This window comes from Dysidea avara, chromosome 14 (genome assembly GCF_963678975.1).
Source record: "Dysidea avara chromosome 14, odDysAvar1.4, whole genome shotgun sequence".
Lineage (NCBI taxonomy): Eukaryota > Metazoa > Porifera > Demospongiae > Dictyoceratida > Dysideidae > Dysidea > Dysidea avara.
In genome coordinates this window covers 2,154,991-2,171,547 of record NC_089285.1, presented here as the reverse complement: position 1 = coordinate 2,171,547, position 16,557 = coordinate 2,154,991, and the positions used below count along the sequence as shown (strand labels likewise).

The 16,557-nt window shown below is 37.2% G+C and overlaps 1 protein-coding gene across 1 annotated transcript; it reads right to left on the bottom strand.

Moving 5' to 3' along the window:
- Positions 1 to 1,691: 1,691 nt before the first annotated feature.
- Positions 1,692 to 4,317, bottom strand: LOC136243946 (uncharacterized). The gene is made up of 6 exons (XM_066035485.1): positions 3,736 to 4,317; positions 3,392 to 3,541; positions 3,165 to 3,339; positions 2,930 to 3,081; positions 2,501 to 2,674; positions 1,692 to 1,961 (listed from the first exon to the last, which is right to left on the bottom strand). Exons 1-6 carry the CDS (start codon positions 4,315 to 4,317, stop codon positions 1,692 to 1,694), a joined length of 1,503 nt encoding a protein of 500 aa, XP_065891557.1.
- Between the last annotated feature and the right edge of the window lie 12,240 nt (positions 4,318 to 16,557).

Sequence of the window (16,557 nt, the reverse complement as noted above, 5' to 3'; positions counted from 1 at the left end):
CACGTACACTTCCGCTTGAGGTGATGTATCGTGATGTTGCTTCCGCAATAATAACCACAAATCTTTGTCCACAATTTTGAGGAGTCGTAACTCAACAATTACACATAATTGAATTATAAAAATTGTTGTTCTGTGCATTGCATGAGTAAACAAACATATTTAGCAAAAAAAAATTTTCCATTTCAGTTGACCTTTAATGCTGATAAATTACTTTGCTGTCTTGAAAATTTTGAAAGCTTGTTTGGGCTTAGTTTTACCTCACCAATACTGCCTCATCGTCTTCAGGGAAAATTGAGGCTGATTTTTGGGTGGCGTTATTTGTGGGTCACGCCTACTCCTTTGTGGTCCCTACTATACAGTTACTATCGTACTTTATAAATATTATATTATCCAGAATCAGTCATTCAGTGTATCATATATTTTGTTACAACACAGAAACATCTAGGATATTGTGACAGTCTGTGTCCATGTAGTGGAAGATGTGATGCAGTTTGTTTGATTGAAATGATCTGGTGGTTAGAGGTACATTGAACAATATAAGCACTATAATGTTCATCATAAGAGATTGTTTTTAGGTTGTTGATGTAGAAGCATATATCAGTAGAGTCTATGACCAAGATCTCCTCAACTTTTCCGAAGCACGGATAATGAAACCAGTCACCTGGCTTGGTGGCCAATACACAATCTTTCTTATAATAGACTCCATTAACTGACACCCAAACTGTACTGTAAGACAGGAAAGCATTGTTGTATACCATGTGTAACTACAGTGGAACCTCTCTATTGCAGGCATTTTGGGACCCAGAATTTTTGGCCACTTTTTGCTGTAACATAGAGGCTCTTTCAAGGTAACAATGTATGGAGCCAGACCTGTAGGGACCAAACCCTTTGGAGTGTCTGTTAAGAGAGGTTCCACTGTTTGTATAAAATACCTGTATATTTGAGATCCTTGAAATTGAGATAAATGTGGTAGCTCATCTGAACTTACATCGGTTCCTATATTGTATACGTATGTATGAAATAATATTTAGCTATGTACTATTAGTTATACCTTTTCCAATTTCTAATGGAGATGATATGCTGTCACCCAACCTCAAGTAGCATTGTAAAAACTGATGTCGCATAGCTAGGGTATGTGGTAGATTAATGTTGTAGTTTCCAATAGTGCCCGTCAGTTGCTTTAAGTACTTGTGCTTAGCTTCAAACCGCATTGTCCACAAGTGTACTAGTGGGCCAAACCTATTCCACAAAATACCAATCATACAGTACAAACCCATAATGCTTACATACTCATAAATGAGCCGTGGTGTATGCAAAATAAAATGCATTTTCGGGATCACCGATTGTGAAGGGTACAGTGTCGTAAATAGGATGTGGTGTTGTTGCAGCTTCTCTTGAAGCAGTGCTAAATCATCTTCAAACAGACTTGGTGCAAACAAATACTGAATAATGCTTAAAAGCAAGCTGTAGCATCTCCAGTGATCATCATCTGATGGAATATCACTGCCTATCATTACTGGTAAGTACCGACCAAGCATCCACATTTGAGAAGCTAAAAAATTAGTGCATAGAATGTATTTCAAGTTGTGTACTTACCATTTTGCTTGAGAGAGTTATCATGTGATATTAAAGTTGCACGAGTAATTTTACTGGGCTTGTTATTTTTGTCAGCGTACCCAAACTCAAAACTTTCAATTGTGTTGTTTAAGGTGTCTAATTCTATGTAGCGTTTCTCTTGAATAAGTTCTTGAATAAGTTTCATACTGCAGCACCCCCTCAAGTACATCGTGCATTATGTCGGGCACAAGTGCACCAGATGCAACCTTAAAATACTTCAACTTATCCAAAGCTGATTTTCGATTGATGCCAAATTCTTTTGACAATGAATGGTCCTTTTTAAGCTGCTTACACTCTTCCTTATGCTGTTCTGGTGTTCGAATATCACATTGATCTTCATGAAACTAAAAATAACATGGCAGTATGTACAAATGAATTACCATAACTTGTATGCTAGTGTAACAATTGATCAATTTATCTAGATATTTATCACTATTCAATTTTAGATCTTGTCAATTAGCAAAATCAATTTTGTTGTAGTAGGTAGGTGGAGCATGACAATAGTGCAGCTGGGACATGATAAGCTTACACTGTATACCCTACCCTTCATAGTTTGTCATATAAAGAATTTAGCTTACTAAGAATTTGAGCTTGTTGGCAAATACGTAAAACAGTAATCATGATTAATAGAGGTCTTGTTTGTATTCCTTGGTGGGTACATTGTGTAGAAACCATTGTGAAATTTGAGATTATTTTTAAAAGAATTATCTACAATAGAGGATATCAGTTTTGCAACAAATGGGATCTAGTTGTTACAACTTTGTGTTTGTTTGTTGTTTTTTTTGGTTTTTTTGTGAGAAAGGAATCACATCAAAAAATTAGTCCAGATAGTTGATTTTAAGAAGTCACATTAAGTTTGTGCAGCCTATTTTTACATACATACCACATGTGCAATTTCACCAAGTGTAATGTAGCACTGACGGCAAAACCTGTAAGCCTGACTTCCCTCTTTAAATCCCCCCAGTGCACTACTTGCAGGATTGTCAGCTGACACAGCTGCGATGGTCCCAAAGATGACTGTTGGATCTTTCTTAAGAGATAATGTACATCCAGTCTCCTGTAGCAGTACACCAGTACATAAAGAGCTATAGATTGTACAAAGTGCAATTAGGAACACTATAATAATACAATAGTTGCGTTGTATTTAACCAGCTGCCACTCTGTGTGCGTGCGTGTGTGCATGCATGTGTGTGTATATGTGCATGCATGTGTGAGTGCATGTGTATGTGTGCGTGTGTGTGTGTGTGTGTGCGTGCGTGCGTGTGTGCATGCATGGGTACAAATTACTTGTCACTCTACAAATATCACATACCAATTTTTTCACATCTTGAACTATTGGCTTTAAAACTGCATTCATTGAATATTTGTCAATGTAGGATTTCTTGACAATAGCTACCAACTGCATTGTGTGTACTTTTGACCTCATTTTAGCTGGCAAATTTCCAATAAGGTAGTAGAAAACGCCTGAATACATGATGATGACATGATGTATACACACGCCTTGTATATTAACATTACATTATTTGTATGCACGCATGCACACTTACCAAGTTTGTGAATCTTCCTCTTTGATCCAAGAGGATTGCAAACTTCTACTTTATCGTAATACAAAATCAACTGAATCCCATCCTTATGTTCTCTGAATAGATCGTTATTTTTAAATGCTTGGCCATCATAATAGTTCTGTAACATTCCATCAATGTGTACATGCTCTTGTGTCACCTGCATGCATCAGAAATATGTACATATACAATTATAAACATGATATCAGTACCAAAGTCAAGATCAGGTTGTCGTTTAATAAAGCTTCCAAACTTGATAGCAAAGGAACGTAAATCATTGTTTCCTTGATGGTTTCATATTTACGATTTGGACCATCACCCTTCCATTTCTGTACAGTACCAAGCAAAATTGGTGTAGGTTTCTGTGTACAAATACATAGATATTGCATGAATAAATGTGTATTAATTAATTTGTAAAAATATAGTAGTCACACTGAGTGTACTCACTTATGCATGTACAGTAGAATCTATGTATTAACACATGCATGTATATTGCATATTTTTCAAATGCTATATAAATATCCATTTGGTATACTGTGCATGTTTCTATACTTACAACGAAGCAACAATTTTGTTTGCAATACTTCTCTTGCAAGTAAGCTGTTTCTAAACCTTGAAATGGTCGTCCAAAAATACCATCTACGTTAAAAATTTCTGACAAATCAGGAATACTACTTATTGGTATTCCGGCATTCTCAAGAGCACTGTTTACAGCCATTTCAACTTTGCTCAAGACAGTTTGATTGAATGATGTAACATCTTCAATTATTGAGGTCATTGTTGAAGTAGTTAGCTTATGACATTCTTTGGTCTTCAGTACCCACACTGCTGCCTGTGATTTAAAGTGTTCTGCAGGATGCACAGTGGAGTATTGTTCATGGATATCCTGACAGTTATTGTTCATTTGCAGACATCTACTTACACCATGGCCATTTGGTGATAAATCATCCTCGTCATTTTGCTCTGATTCTATACTATTCACTGATTCTTCTGAACAGCTGTTGGTAGTTTGAATATCATCGTCTATTTGAAACCCACTTGACTGACTACACTGTTCATTATTTGATATCATTGATGTATTAGAGGGGTAAACTCCAGCAAGCATGTGCTGAGAAATGTGATTATCATAAGACTTCATATTCAGAAATGTACGCTGGCACCCGTGAACACCACAAGTAATAGTAAATCCAGGTTTTGTAGCATGTAATAGTAAATCCAGGTTTTGTAGCATGTACAATGTGAATATGTGGTAATAACTGCTTAAATGATGGCGCTTGAAATTCATTGCAAAATGGACATTGGTATGCCGAAGCTGTAGCCATTAGCTACAAAACTGTAGCAATGAAAAGATAAATTGAGTGCAACATATACAGTATGTACTAGATATAGCAAACACATGCATGCCATGTATAGCCAATGTTAGTCATAATATGAATAGCTATGCAGGACAACTGATCACGACAGTTATTATTTATCTAATTTGTCAAAATGACAGGGTGGCACCAAAAGGCATAGCCTGTACAAGGGTGCTTCCCTAATAGTGGGCTACTATATAGTTGACTGATACCATCATTGAAACAATGAGAGGAACTGTACATATATAAATAATGTGGGAGTACCTTCGGTCACATGCGACCACAGAAAAGAGTTACAAAAACACCAGTGTGGGCATGGCAAGGAGTGAAATACAAAAATATATTGAGTATAGCAATTAATACATTTAAATCAGTTCAGGTCTGGGGAAAACCATTCACAGCACATCCGAGCCATAAATATTTTGTGTGGCCAGGCCCTTTCTTTTATTCACAGGTGGTTATTGGGCTAAAACTCTAATTGAACGGTCACAGTCAAATAAAACACGTGGAATAAGCAGCCCAATAGCTACTCAAGTTGTTGCGCAATGCGAGCAACTGGAGCTTGGTAATACATTCTATTACATTATATACCTGGCAGTCCAATTGAATACCTGCAGCTGCTCTGTCCTCTGGCAAACCCGAGATCCGATTAGACAAACTATGGGTTCGCGTAGCTATTATAACGTGACTACATAGCCCGAGAGTTAGATATCGTCTTCCTATATCATACACAGCTCAGTAAGTCAATTTCTTATTTGGTTAAATCTGCAAGTAGCAAGAAACTCACAAGAGGACCTCCAAGCGAACTTTCATGTCAAAAAAGCGGCATTGCGGCAAAATATACACAGCTACGCAATAGCCATTGGCTTGAAATGATGTAATTCGCGGCAACTAGTTTGTTTAACTCGTTTAACAGGTTTACGTTGCTATGCTAGTGCAGCTGGTTGTTAGCTAGCTAACAGTAAGCTATGGAAGACAACGCCGGTTTTGCAGAGCTGTCCGTGGAAGACTTCGGCACGCTGCTAGAAAACAAGGGATTTGATTTGGAAGTAATAAAGTCGTTTAAGAGCAACAAAATATCTGGCGGAAGGTTTATGAAGTTGACAGAAGCGCAAATTGAGAAGTTGGTAACAGCAATGGGAGATGTTGTAGAACTGAAAGAGCTCCAAGGTCAACTTGGTCCACCCAACCCCTCATACCGAACAAGCCGAGGAAGCGTTCACACCTCTTCTCCAGTGAGTACGATGTAATGCGTAATCATTGTTTGTAGTACAGTAGACGTTCTGTTACCTGACGCGTATTTGAAATTGAATTTGACAGTTCTATTAGAGTATTTTGAGAGTGGTGTATGTTCTATTAGAGTATTTTGAGTATAGTGTATGTTCTATTAGAGTATTTGAACATGGCTCTGGCTCTGCATCAAAACTTATCTTAACACTTTTGCCATTGCCTGAGACACGTTGAGGTTTGGATAACTGAGAGTCTACTGTACTCTAGATAGCTGAAGTTGACTGGGGAGGAGGGCTTCTCTTCTATTGTACTCAAACCTTCAACGCTCTAATGGAGCAGTCACACTACATAGCCTGACCACTCATTCACTGCAGCCCAGGCCTTCGGGTTTATAAATTTCATAGACTCCACATTGTGCCCTTATAACTATTACTTATAAAGGGTGTTTTGTATTAGCAAATGCTAAAAACTTTTAAAAGTATGCAAATAGCATACATTATAAACTAGCTCTGTTTACAACATTTTTTGGCTACAGAAATACTGTTCTGGTAAACTTGAAACCATAAAAGTACTAAAGACCCTGTTGCCATAGACCTCCTCACATACCGTGTAAACAACTTCCGCTATTGATGCCAGTACATATTATGGAACTACAGCATCATATCATTGTATAGTTGTTTCATTCAACAGTTAACATGCACCCATTTAGTATGTATTTTATATATCTAGGGAACATCTCTCAGTAGGCAACAATTGAATGAAGCAAATTGGGAGACCAAGTTCAAGGTGCCTCAAAACTTTTCAACTCGCACCATGCTGGCATTAAAAAGTGGCAGCCCTATGAACATCACTGATTCAGTCCGAAGAGAAATTGTTGCTGCTGTAACAACACTAGCAATGGTATATACCAGAGAGCCAACTCCCAAACAGTATTCATTTATGGCAGAAAGAGTTGTTCAATCTTATCCTGTACTCAAGGATAAATATGGATGCAACTATGTATGTTACTCTGTATGTAGTTTATGCACAAAGTATATATGTTGCTCCAAATAGCTTTGCATTTAATAAAGAGCCTTTTGTGCAGTAGACAGCTGCCATCATTGTAACAGAACGTACTAATCTCCAATTATATAATTATAAGTGTGAATAATCTTGTCATTATACACATTATTATAACTGCATACCATGCAAAACAAATCTAAGTAAGAGAAATGTTTTGAACAACCGTTTTATTAGGGTATTTGACTGTTAAAAATTCTCTGGTTTGATTAGTAAAGTGGGCACATGCCCTGTGTGGTCCTATAACTGCTACAGCTTATATTTTAAGCATTTACATTTTGTGCTATAGGTGACATGGAGGAGCAAGATCATCAACAGATTTAAGAATATGAGAAAAAGTATTTAGATGGAATCTAACATTCTAGATGAGACAGACACTGGTGACATCCCTACTCAAGTTGCAGAGCAACCTATTTCCCCTGAATGCAATCCCGAGCAAGCTGTCCAGCTACAAGAACAACCACTGATAAGCAATCATGAAGAGCCTATTGAAGAAGAGCTTATCCAAGAGGAGCCATCAACTGATGAGCCACCAACTAAGAAACGCAAAACCAATGTTGAGACCACAGACATATCCCTCTACTTGGAAAAAGCAGAATATGATGCCACCATTGGGGAACTACATAGTGAAATGGCGCTTACTAAGCCAAGACCTAAAAAAATCAAACAATTTCTGCTTAAAACATTTAACAATCGAAGGAAGTGGATAACTGAATCATTTCCACCAGTTGCAGTAGTGTTGCATGAGTATCCATGCTTCAAAGAACAGAGATGGGTAGGCTAATTTTTACTGCTGTTCAATTTTAATACACTGGATCCTCAAACAAGTCTATTCTCAAATTGAGAAAGGTCTGAATTTGGTCAAACTAGTGAAGCCCAGTAATTGTATACAGGACTTAGTTCAATTACTCTAATAAAACACATACCTGTAACTGGTTACAAATTAATAAAACTGTCATGGATTAGCACATGTTTGGAACACTGGAGTTCGGATTAGTGGGGATCCACTTTACAAGGGCAAAATCCTTCAGTTTAGTACAGTAGACCCTCAGTTATCCGACCCTTGTTTATCTGTACTTTGAAATTGGAAATGACTGTTCTATTATTTTTAATACAGGTGTATGTTCTATTAAACTACTTTAACAGGTCTTTGACGTATGGGCTTCAATTATCTGAACAATTCACTTATCTGAATACTTACAGGGTGTATCATTGTTTGAGAGCAAAGGGGTTTAGATAACTGAGAGTTCACTGTATAATATTATGGAGATATTAATATATTATCTATGCTATAAAAAAAAGGTTTATGGCCTCCGAAAAAGCCAGGGTGAAACAATATGTGAAATCCAAAATGGCGGCCAAGAAATGGCTGTGATGTGTTGGAAAAAATTCAATGATAACAATTTGGGTGAATTTGTGCTACCCTTTAAACCATTCTTGTGTGTGCCAAATTTCAACACTATTGAGTAACGTATTTGCATTTATGGCAGAGTTTGTAAGTACAAAAAGACGAAAACATGGAAAATTGAGCCAATTTTGAAGGCTCACATCTTGGAAATGCTTGGAGTGTTTTTGCGATATGTGGACTACTAAAGATGAAAGGCATTTCCATACTAAAATTGTATGGTTTCATAAGCAGCATGGAGCTGCACATGTGTGAAAATTGCATTATTGTTCTTATCAATGTACTCATGATGTGACTCACTAACTTCTTGTGTTGCATGACATGCCACCATGTGTCTTGATATATATATATATATACACTGCAAAATGCAATCCATTTTGCATATAGCTCCATCGGGAATTAAGGGCATTGACAAACCTTGACACTGCCATTGATTATCCACAAGATTATAAGAATATGCTGGAAAAGGTTTTGAAATACGCTGGAATGGAAAAAGAACATGGAAGCAAAGTGATTGGCAAGATTCTTTCAGTTGATGGTACAGTTTTTGTTGTGTGCTTACTAAAAGCTATAACGTTTATAATTACACCTCATTACTCTATAAGACCATTACCATGTATATGTTTGTCTTTATGTATAGAGAATTCTCAGTAACATAACAGAGTGCACATACTCTACGTATGTGCATCCATGTAGTACATATATATATATATGTGACCGGATTTGCGAAAAGGTACCTTTTCCACACATTTTACATACCAGCAAACAAACTGATGTAACACTTGACTCCTTCTACTGATTAACTTGTTCTTAGTATTAAAATATAGCCAGATACTGTAGCTACACTCATGGAGAATTTCAGGCAATTATATACTATGATCAAAATGTTATGCAGCTTCAAAGTCCAAAAAATGGGTCAAATTTTGTGTGTGGAAAAGGTACCTTTTCGCAAATCCGGTCACATATGTGTTTGTACACGCATAAATTTGCAGTAGTTCTTGGTACACGCTATTTTTATTAAGACTGCACAGCTATAACAAATTATGCATACTAACTATGCTATATATGGAGAAAATGGCAAATAATAAAGCACATGTGTGACCGGATTTGCGAAAAGGGGTCTTCCACACACATCCAGTTTTGTGCACTTGGGAGATCATAACTCAGTGTTCAAGTAACATATTAACCTGAAAATTTTACCATTGATGCAGCAGTGTTGGTGATCACATCTGAACAAATTTTAAGGCAATAGCTCTTTCCAGTCCAAAGTTATGAACTGTCAAAGTGGATGTGTGTGGAAGACCCCTTTTCACAAATCCAGTCGCATAATGAAAAGCCAAAACTGTCCTATAAATTATACAGAGAGAACAAGTTCTTCCATGTTAATTCTTTTGCCCTGGCTGGAATCCATGGTCTGTCTGATCTGGAATTGGCTAGACCACTTTTCAGCTACTTGAACTTTGTAAAAGTATCAAGATACTTTGATAGATCAGTCATTGAAATATACTCTAATAGAACAGTCATGACCATGCATACTCCAATATAATATAATATAATAATTCCAGTTATAAAAAACACTGCTGGTCTGAACTATGTTATTTGTCTTGCACTTTCAAAGTTCCAGTGAATCATCTGCATGCAAGGCACTGCATGCACGATGAATTCATGCATGTCTATATATAGCAATGTCAGTCAAACTTACTTTTCATATTTAAACTTTTTTGTATTATGGCATGTAAAATGGCCTTCAAATGCCATTTCAGAGCATCTGTTTTCAAAATGTTTTCTCGGAAAGCATGCTTCCAGGCATCTTAGCTTTGCATACCCATGCATACTGCACGTGTATCGTACGTGTTATATCACATGAAACAGATAATCTCTGATTTAAATATCATGTCAAATTTAAATATCACATGCATCACTATCTATTGACCTCAAGACCATGGATAACCTGATCACTCATAATTTCTGGAATTGCTGTAGTCAAAAGAATACACACGCACACACACACACACACACACGCACACGCACGCACACACATGCATGTATATCATCACTGTATTTCAGTATTTTGGATATGTAGCTGCTGACTGCAAAAAATTAGCCAAGTAGGCATACCCTTGATGAGTAATTGCTTAGTTATGTATGGTGTGCATTATGTAGTAATTGTAGTAGAAGTTTCATTTTCACTGTATTCATCTTCAATAAAAGATATTGCATTTATGAAGTATGCTATGGACTTTTATTATAGAAAAAGATGGAGTGAAGACTATGCTACTGCTGGAATATCTACTTTATCCTCGCTCGCAGAAGAATAAAGTTAGCATCATACATCACTTTAAGGTATTAAAATTAATAAAACCCTCTATGCTATCAATTAATGTGTAGTGTATATATAATACAGTATTCATGATTTTGCTTTTCTTTCTCACACATACACACAAAATAAAGCTTGTACCATTAGTTTGATCTAATTATCATTGTTGCATTTATACAAACTCTGTCCTCAAATACATTCTAACTATAGTCTACAAGATTTGAAAGCACGTGTATAGTACATTTATATACATACTTTGATTTTTGGAATATACTTAATGCCGAAACTATTCTTGTATCTATTGTATAACAGGAAACTTTCGAGGGACAAAATTATTGTGGAAATGTGGGAAATGGAGAATGTGGAAAGAAAAATCATTTATTTTAAAGTCATAAAATCCCCTTGTAACCACTCATGAAATTAAAAAAAAAAATCGTCCCTTGACAATTTCTGGTTACATGGTATTGTGGTCAGTTTGCATTCACCTGATCCCTTGTTTCTGTTAATAAATTTTATCAGATGTTTACAGGGCCTTGCCCTTGTATGTTCCTGTCTCATACCGTTGCATGACATTATTGTCTGTACTGATTTGAGACTGCAACTGCACTGTGATATAGTATAATGTTATAGAGTATATATATAAATATAGATATATATCCTTATGTTATTATACTTATGTAGGGAAGTGGTGAAATTAATGCCGAAGCAGAAAAACTGAAGAGGAAAGAACCATACATTATGATGACCAAGACTGATGAGGCCGAAGATTACAGCGTAATTGTAGAGTCAAAACACCTTGTATCAACATCTGTTTTTAGTGAAAGTTTACAGAATATGGTACATTACATGGATGGATGGATGGATGATACATTACATGGTGACTATTATACTTTTGAAAATGGATGCATATTGTTGAGGGTAACTGATGTTTCAAGTTTCTGAATCATAGTGTCAGCAGCTTGCAAAGTACCAACTATACAGTGGGCAATTGACACTGTCAGCAAATTTTATTCACATTGATACTCTCCCTTCCCTCTCTTCCCAATCCTTATCCACTCACTATTCACTGTGAAGAATATCAGACACAGCATCAGATACTCCCTCTGTTCTCCTTCTCACCACACACTACACACACTACACACACACACTACACACACACACACTACACACACACACACAACACACACAATGTAGAATGACAGACACAGACTGGGAAACCTCTTCCAAGAAGAATCGTACATGGACACCGTAAGACCAATATTCTGATGTAGACATTGAGGATATGTTAAGAATAACCCATATCCCCCCAGCCAACCCAGAAGATAATGGGGACCCTACCACCACCACCATCACCACCACCACCACCACCATCCCAACCCCCCGATGCTATAAAGGCAAGCATGCAAGGACTGCCTAAAAGCCTTGCTGATACTGAGGACCCCCAGGCCGGTAGAGACCATCCCAAATAATAACAAGAGTTCATAATGTCCATGCAAATATTTGAACCCTTGGTTGTACTGAGGGTGCTTTTGGGCTTGGTTAACCTCACCATTACTGGTATGCCTTTCAAAAAGCTAGGGTTGGCAATGAAAAATTAACTTTCTTTTACAACTATGGGTGATCAATCATACCATAAAACTATAGGCTAAAATACAGTGATTTCCCTTTCTGTTTCTGAAACGTGCGTGCATTTTAATTTTTCATGATTTTTTCATGTTTTTAAATTATAAAATGGGCAGCAGGATCAGAAATGCTATTTAGCGTGCTTCAATGTTTCCATGGATGGTACATCACTGACTATTATACTTTGGAAATGGATGCATATTGTTGAGGGTAACTAATGCTTCAAGTTTCTAGATCATAGCGTGAGCAGCTTGTGTTGGCATGTGAACACTATAAAGCTCCACTTAACGAGGTATTTAAGGTCCAGTAAGGTGTTTGAGAGTTAGTATACCAACCTTGCACTTTGTTAAGTGTGGTCATTTTTTTATTACAGACCCGTCAAGTGCTGTTTTAAACAACAAAAAAAATGAAGTACAGCGAATTCCCTTTTTAAACAAGTGTATTTTGTAGAGCACCTCACCCAATAACCAAAAAAGCAATGGGCAACATTCTAGCCCATTTTTATGGATATAAACCAAAATTTACAATGTGCATATATCCCTAATGGAAAGCATTTGCTCTTTACCAAACCCACCATTTAAAACTAGAACACTGGTAGGTTCCATCTCTGAGTTACAAGTGAATTTAAAGTTTGCATTTCCAACCCTACAAAAGCTTAGGCATAGGTTCACTGGTGGCTCATTAAAAGTACGTGGGCTGTAAACCAATTTGTTTACGTGCAGCTGCACACATTTGTGAAACTTATCATGGACCACTGTATCAAATAATTTACCAAATATACATGATTCCTTTGCAAATACTTAAACACCACTGGCCTACGCCAGGCTAATATAGAACCTGATCACTCACGTCAGAAGTAAGGTCACTGACGAAACTCGCCCATTCACTTTAGCTTGTGGTTTTACATCTGTACCTGTATTCTAGTCTTCTATATAGCCTTCAATACTCGAAGTAAAATCTGGACTAGTTGTGCGTTTCAGATCTTCCAGGTGCGAGGTCAGGAGATCGAGGTCAGGTGTCCCACAATTAATCTTTATTTATTCGCACAGCTGAACAGCTGTCTTATCAAAAGTGTACCCACGAGAGTGCCGAGCAGGGAGTGCCGAGTACACGGCGAGTAGGGAGTGCCGAGTGACCATTTTGTGAAGAAAAAATTAAACGAGTAGCGAGTTTGAGGTATATTTCCACAAGGGTGTTTCCAGTAGACTTGCTTAGTATACAAGCCAGCTATCGCCCGCCCCTGCAGCTAGTGGAGCAATGGCTAGACCGGATTCCCCAACTTCAGAGCGTGCAGTAGACCTACATCTTGCCCTTAAACTTACCAGCGTGGTGTCAGCCACTGAGGGTTGCCACTACTAACACTAGGCGGGACGCCAGATAGCTAGCTACTGAGTGGGACCTATACTGATTGATGCGGGGGTGATAGTGAACTTCAACTGTCAGTTATTGGTCATTATAATACGGACACTTTACAACAACTTGTATATGTAATAATATGTATATGCATAGATGTAGACCTGCAGGTGTGGGTAGTAACTGTTACTCCTCAGTGGACCAGCTCCTTATTCATGGAGTTCACTTTACTCCTTGATATCTTAAAAGAGTTGCTGTTACTTCCATAGTAGTGTGAACTCCCCTTCAAGAGTAAATGAGTTTACTCCCCATAGTTGCTGTTACTCTCCTGTTTTAACAGTGTAGCTGTTTGAACATCAAAAGCTTCACCTGCCTCACAGGTTAAATTTTTCAATTGTCAAGACTTTGACCACGGTTGTAGCTTACAGCAGGTGCCAACATGACACCCCCTTGCCCTATATGTTTAACTGACAAAGAAATGGGCACTTTTAGTAAAACACTGCCCTGCAGTACATATTCTGTTCTGCATCCACTCTCTTATACAATAAATGAACTCACCAAGTACATTGTCAGTGCCAGTGTGAGTCGAGGTGTGAGTAGTGCCAGGGCTAAGGTAAGAAAACATACAAAGAGAGTAAGTGAAAGATAAGCTGGTGGGACAGAACCGCTATCTCATTTCAATACTGGGACTAGAAAAACACGCGGTCGGGTCACATGAGACCAGAACAACCAGGGTAAAAGGCCTTGCTATACAACTAGTGCATAATCATAAGAACTTCCAAGATTTATTAGTTTGGGCTTGTCCCTACATCTTTACACCTCTGGTTTTTACCATAGATATTATCTATGCTTTTACCAACCGTAATTGAAATGCCCTCTATAATAATTATTTGTCGTCTATTCTGTGCACTTAGTGCTTAGACTTGTCAGTCGTACATTTTTACGCATGCATACTACTAATTTTGCATAAATAAGCTATTGCACATTAATAAGCTAAGCAAGCTTTTGATTACCGTTATTAGATCCATGTAATCTTCGCATCGTGCCATTTATCCTTTGTTTTTATTACCCCTAATAGAACGCACGACTACTCTATTAGAGTTTGGACTGATGCCAAAAAATGTAGTAATACCAAGTACTGTGACTATTATTTATGCCAATTCCAATACCGATATTTTTGTATATTTATTTCATTCATTTGTAATTTTGACAACTTGTACATGTAATGCAAGTACTGTGACTATTATTTATGCCAATTCCAATACCGATATTTTTGTATATTTATTTCATTCATTTGTAATTTTGACAACTTGTACATGTAATGAAAGTTATGAAGCAGTTTTGTAATTTTTCATAGTGTATACAACTTTATTGTAATGATTAAATGTTTGATTGCTTTCTTGATTATATGCTTCCTAGTCAATCTAAAACATGTTCTTGTTTAAAAACAGTAACATTTCCACTTTTTCTGCATCTAGACTTGTTTGTTTATCAGTAACAATGTTGCCAGCTGCACTGAACAGCCTCTCCGACGGAACAGTTGTACATGGTGGTGCCAAGTACTTTCAAGCTAAGGTAGCAAGAAAAGGCCATGATGCCTGTTTCTCATTCCAATATACTAGTGGACTACTGTGCCGAGGAGCATTGGCTTCACTGATAATATAATTACTGCAGTTAGCTAACTCTTGTAAATGTCTACCAATAATGGTAGAATTATAGTTGCTTCAGAAAACCAGTGTCACTTTACTAAAACTCAACATATACTACGGTAGTTACGGTAAGGAAGTACTTCCACATCAGTATTAAATTAAATTGGATGGATTTTATTTACACACAACATGCCATGTGGCAGGAATTTAATAGAACTTTTAGACTATTTTTAGCACAATTGTAGTTATTATGTGAACAATTAAGACAGTGCACAATATTTTTAAAACAATTTTTTAATTTGGCGCTTACCCCGACTGGTTCTTGGTTCCATTCCATTCTGTTCTATTCCGGGTTTCATCAGTACCCTGTGACCAGTGTTGTGCTTTAGGCATTATTCACAAATCCTCTCACAAGTTTGTTCTTTAAAACAAATTGTTAGTAAATTACACAGGCTTTGCCTTTACCCATATTTAATCATAATCGTAATCAAGTAATAGTCTGATGTTGGTTCACAGTTTCACTAATTGGCATGGGGACAACTCATGTTTTCTTGACGACCTTTGAGTTCCATGTCAATTAATGATGCATACAGCTGCAAAGAAACTGTACAGAAAATCATGGAAGCACAGAGTTTCATTGCACTTACCAGTGATATTTGGTCCTCTCGTGGGCACAATTCTGTAATCAGCTTTACAGCTCACTTTGTTACAGATAAGTTTACCAGAGATAGCAAGCAAGTTCAACGAACGTCATACTGGAGACAACATTGCCACAGTATAAATTGAATCCAAAATTGTTTGCTTTGCGAGACGGTGGATCCAATTTTGTTGCAGGGTTTAACAGCTGTGGTGTCCCTAGCATTACTTGCCTAGCTCACAGTCTTCAGCGTGTAATACATGATGGCGTGTTAGCACAGCGGGATGTTCAAGATCTTCTAGCTGCTGGAAGGAGGATAGTTGGGCACTATAAGCACTCAATCACAGGAAAATTTTCATAATTCCCGTGATGGGAATTATAAAGGGAATGCTACTATTCCCATCACTGATTCCCATTATGGGGAAAGTGGAACAATTCCCATCATGGGAAAGTTTTAAATTCCCATCATGTGTATAAGCAATTCCCATAATGGGAATACTAATTATTCCATTGTGGGAATCCTTATTCCCATCATGGGTACATTGAAATTCCATAGCATTATATCTATTCCCAACATGGGAATGGTGAAGTTCCCATTGCATAAATTCTATTCCCATCATGGGTATATTGAAGTTCCCGTTACATTAATTTAAATTCTATTCCCTTCGTGGGAATCGTAAAATTCCCATTTCATTAAATTGTATTCCCATCATGGGTATATTAAAATTCCCATCATGTAAAGTCTATTCC

Bases quoted from the DNA above. Each gene is read 5' to 3' on its own strand.
- LOC136243946 (XM_066035485.1), bottom strand. From the start codon at position 4,317: ATGAAGTCTTATGATAATCACATTTCTCAGCACATGCTTGCTGGAGTT. The intron at 3,340-3,391 runs GTACTGATATCA...TGATGCATGCAG, and splicing joins ACAACCTGATCTTGACTTTG to GTGACACAAGAGCATGTACA. The intron at 2,675-2,929 runs GTATGTGATATT...GTACTGCTACAG, and splicing joins TTCAAGATGTGAAAAAATTG to GAGACTGGATGTACATTATC.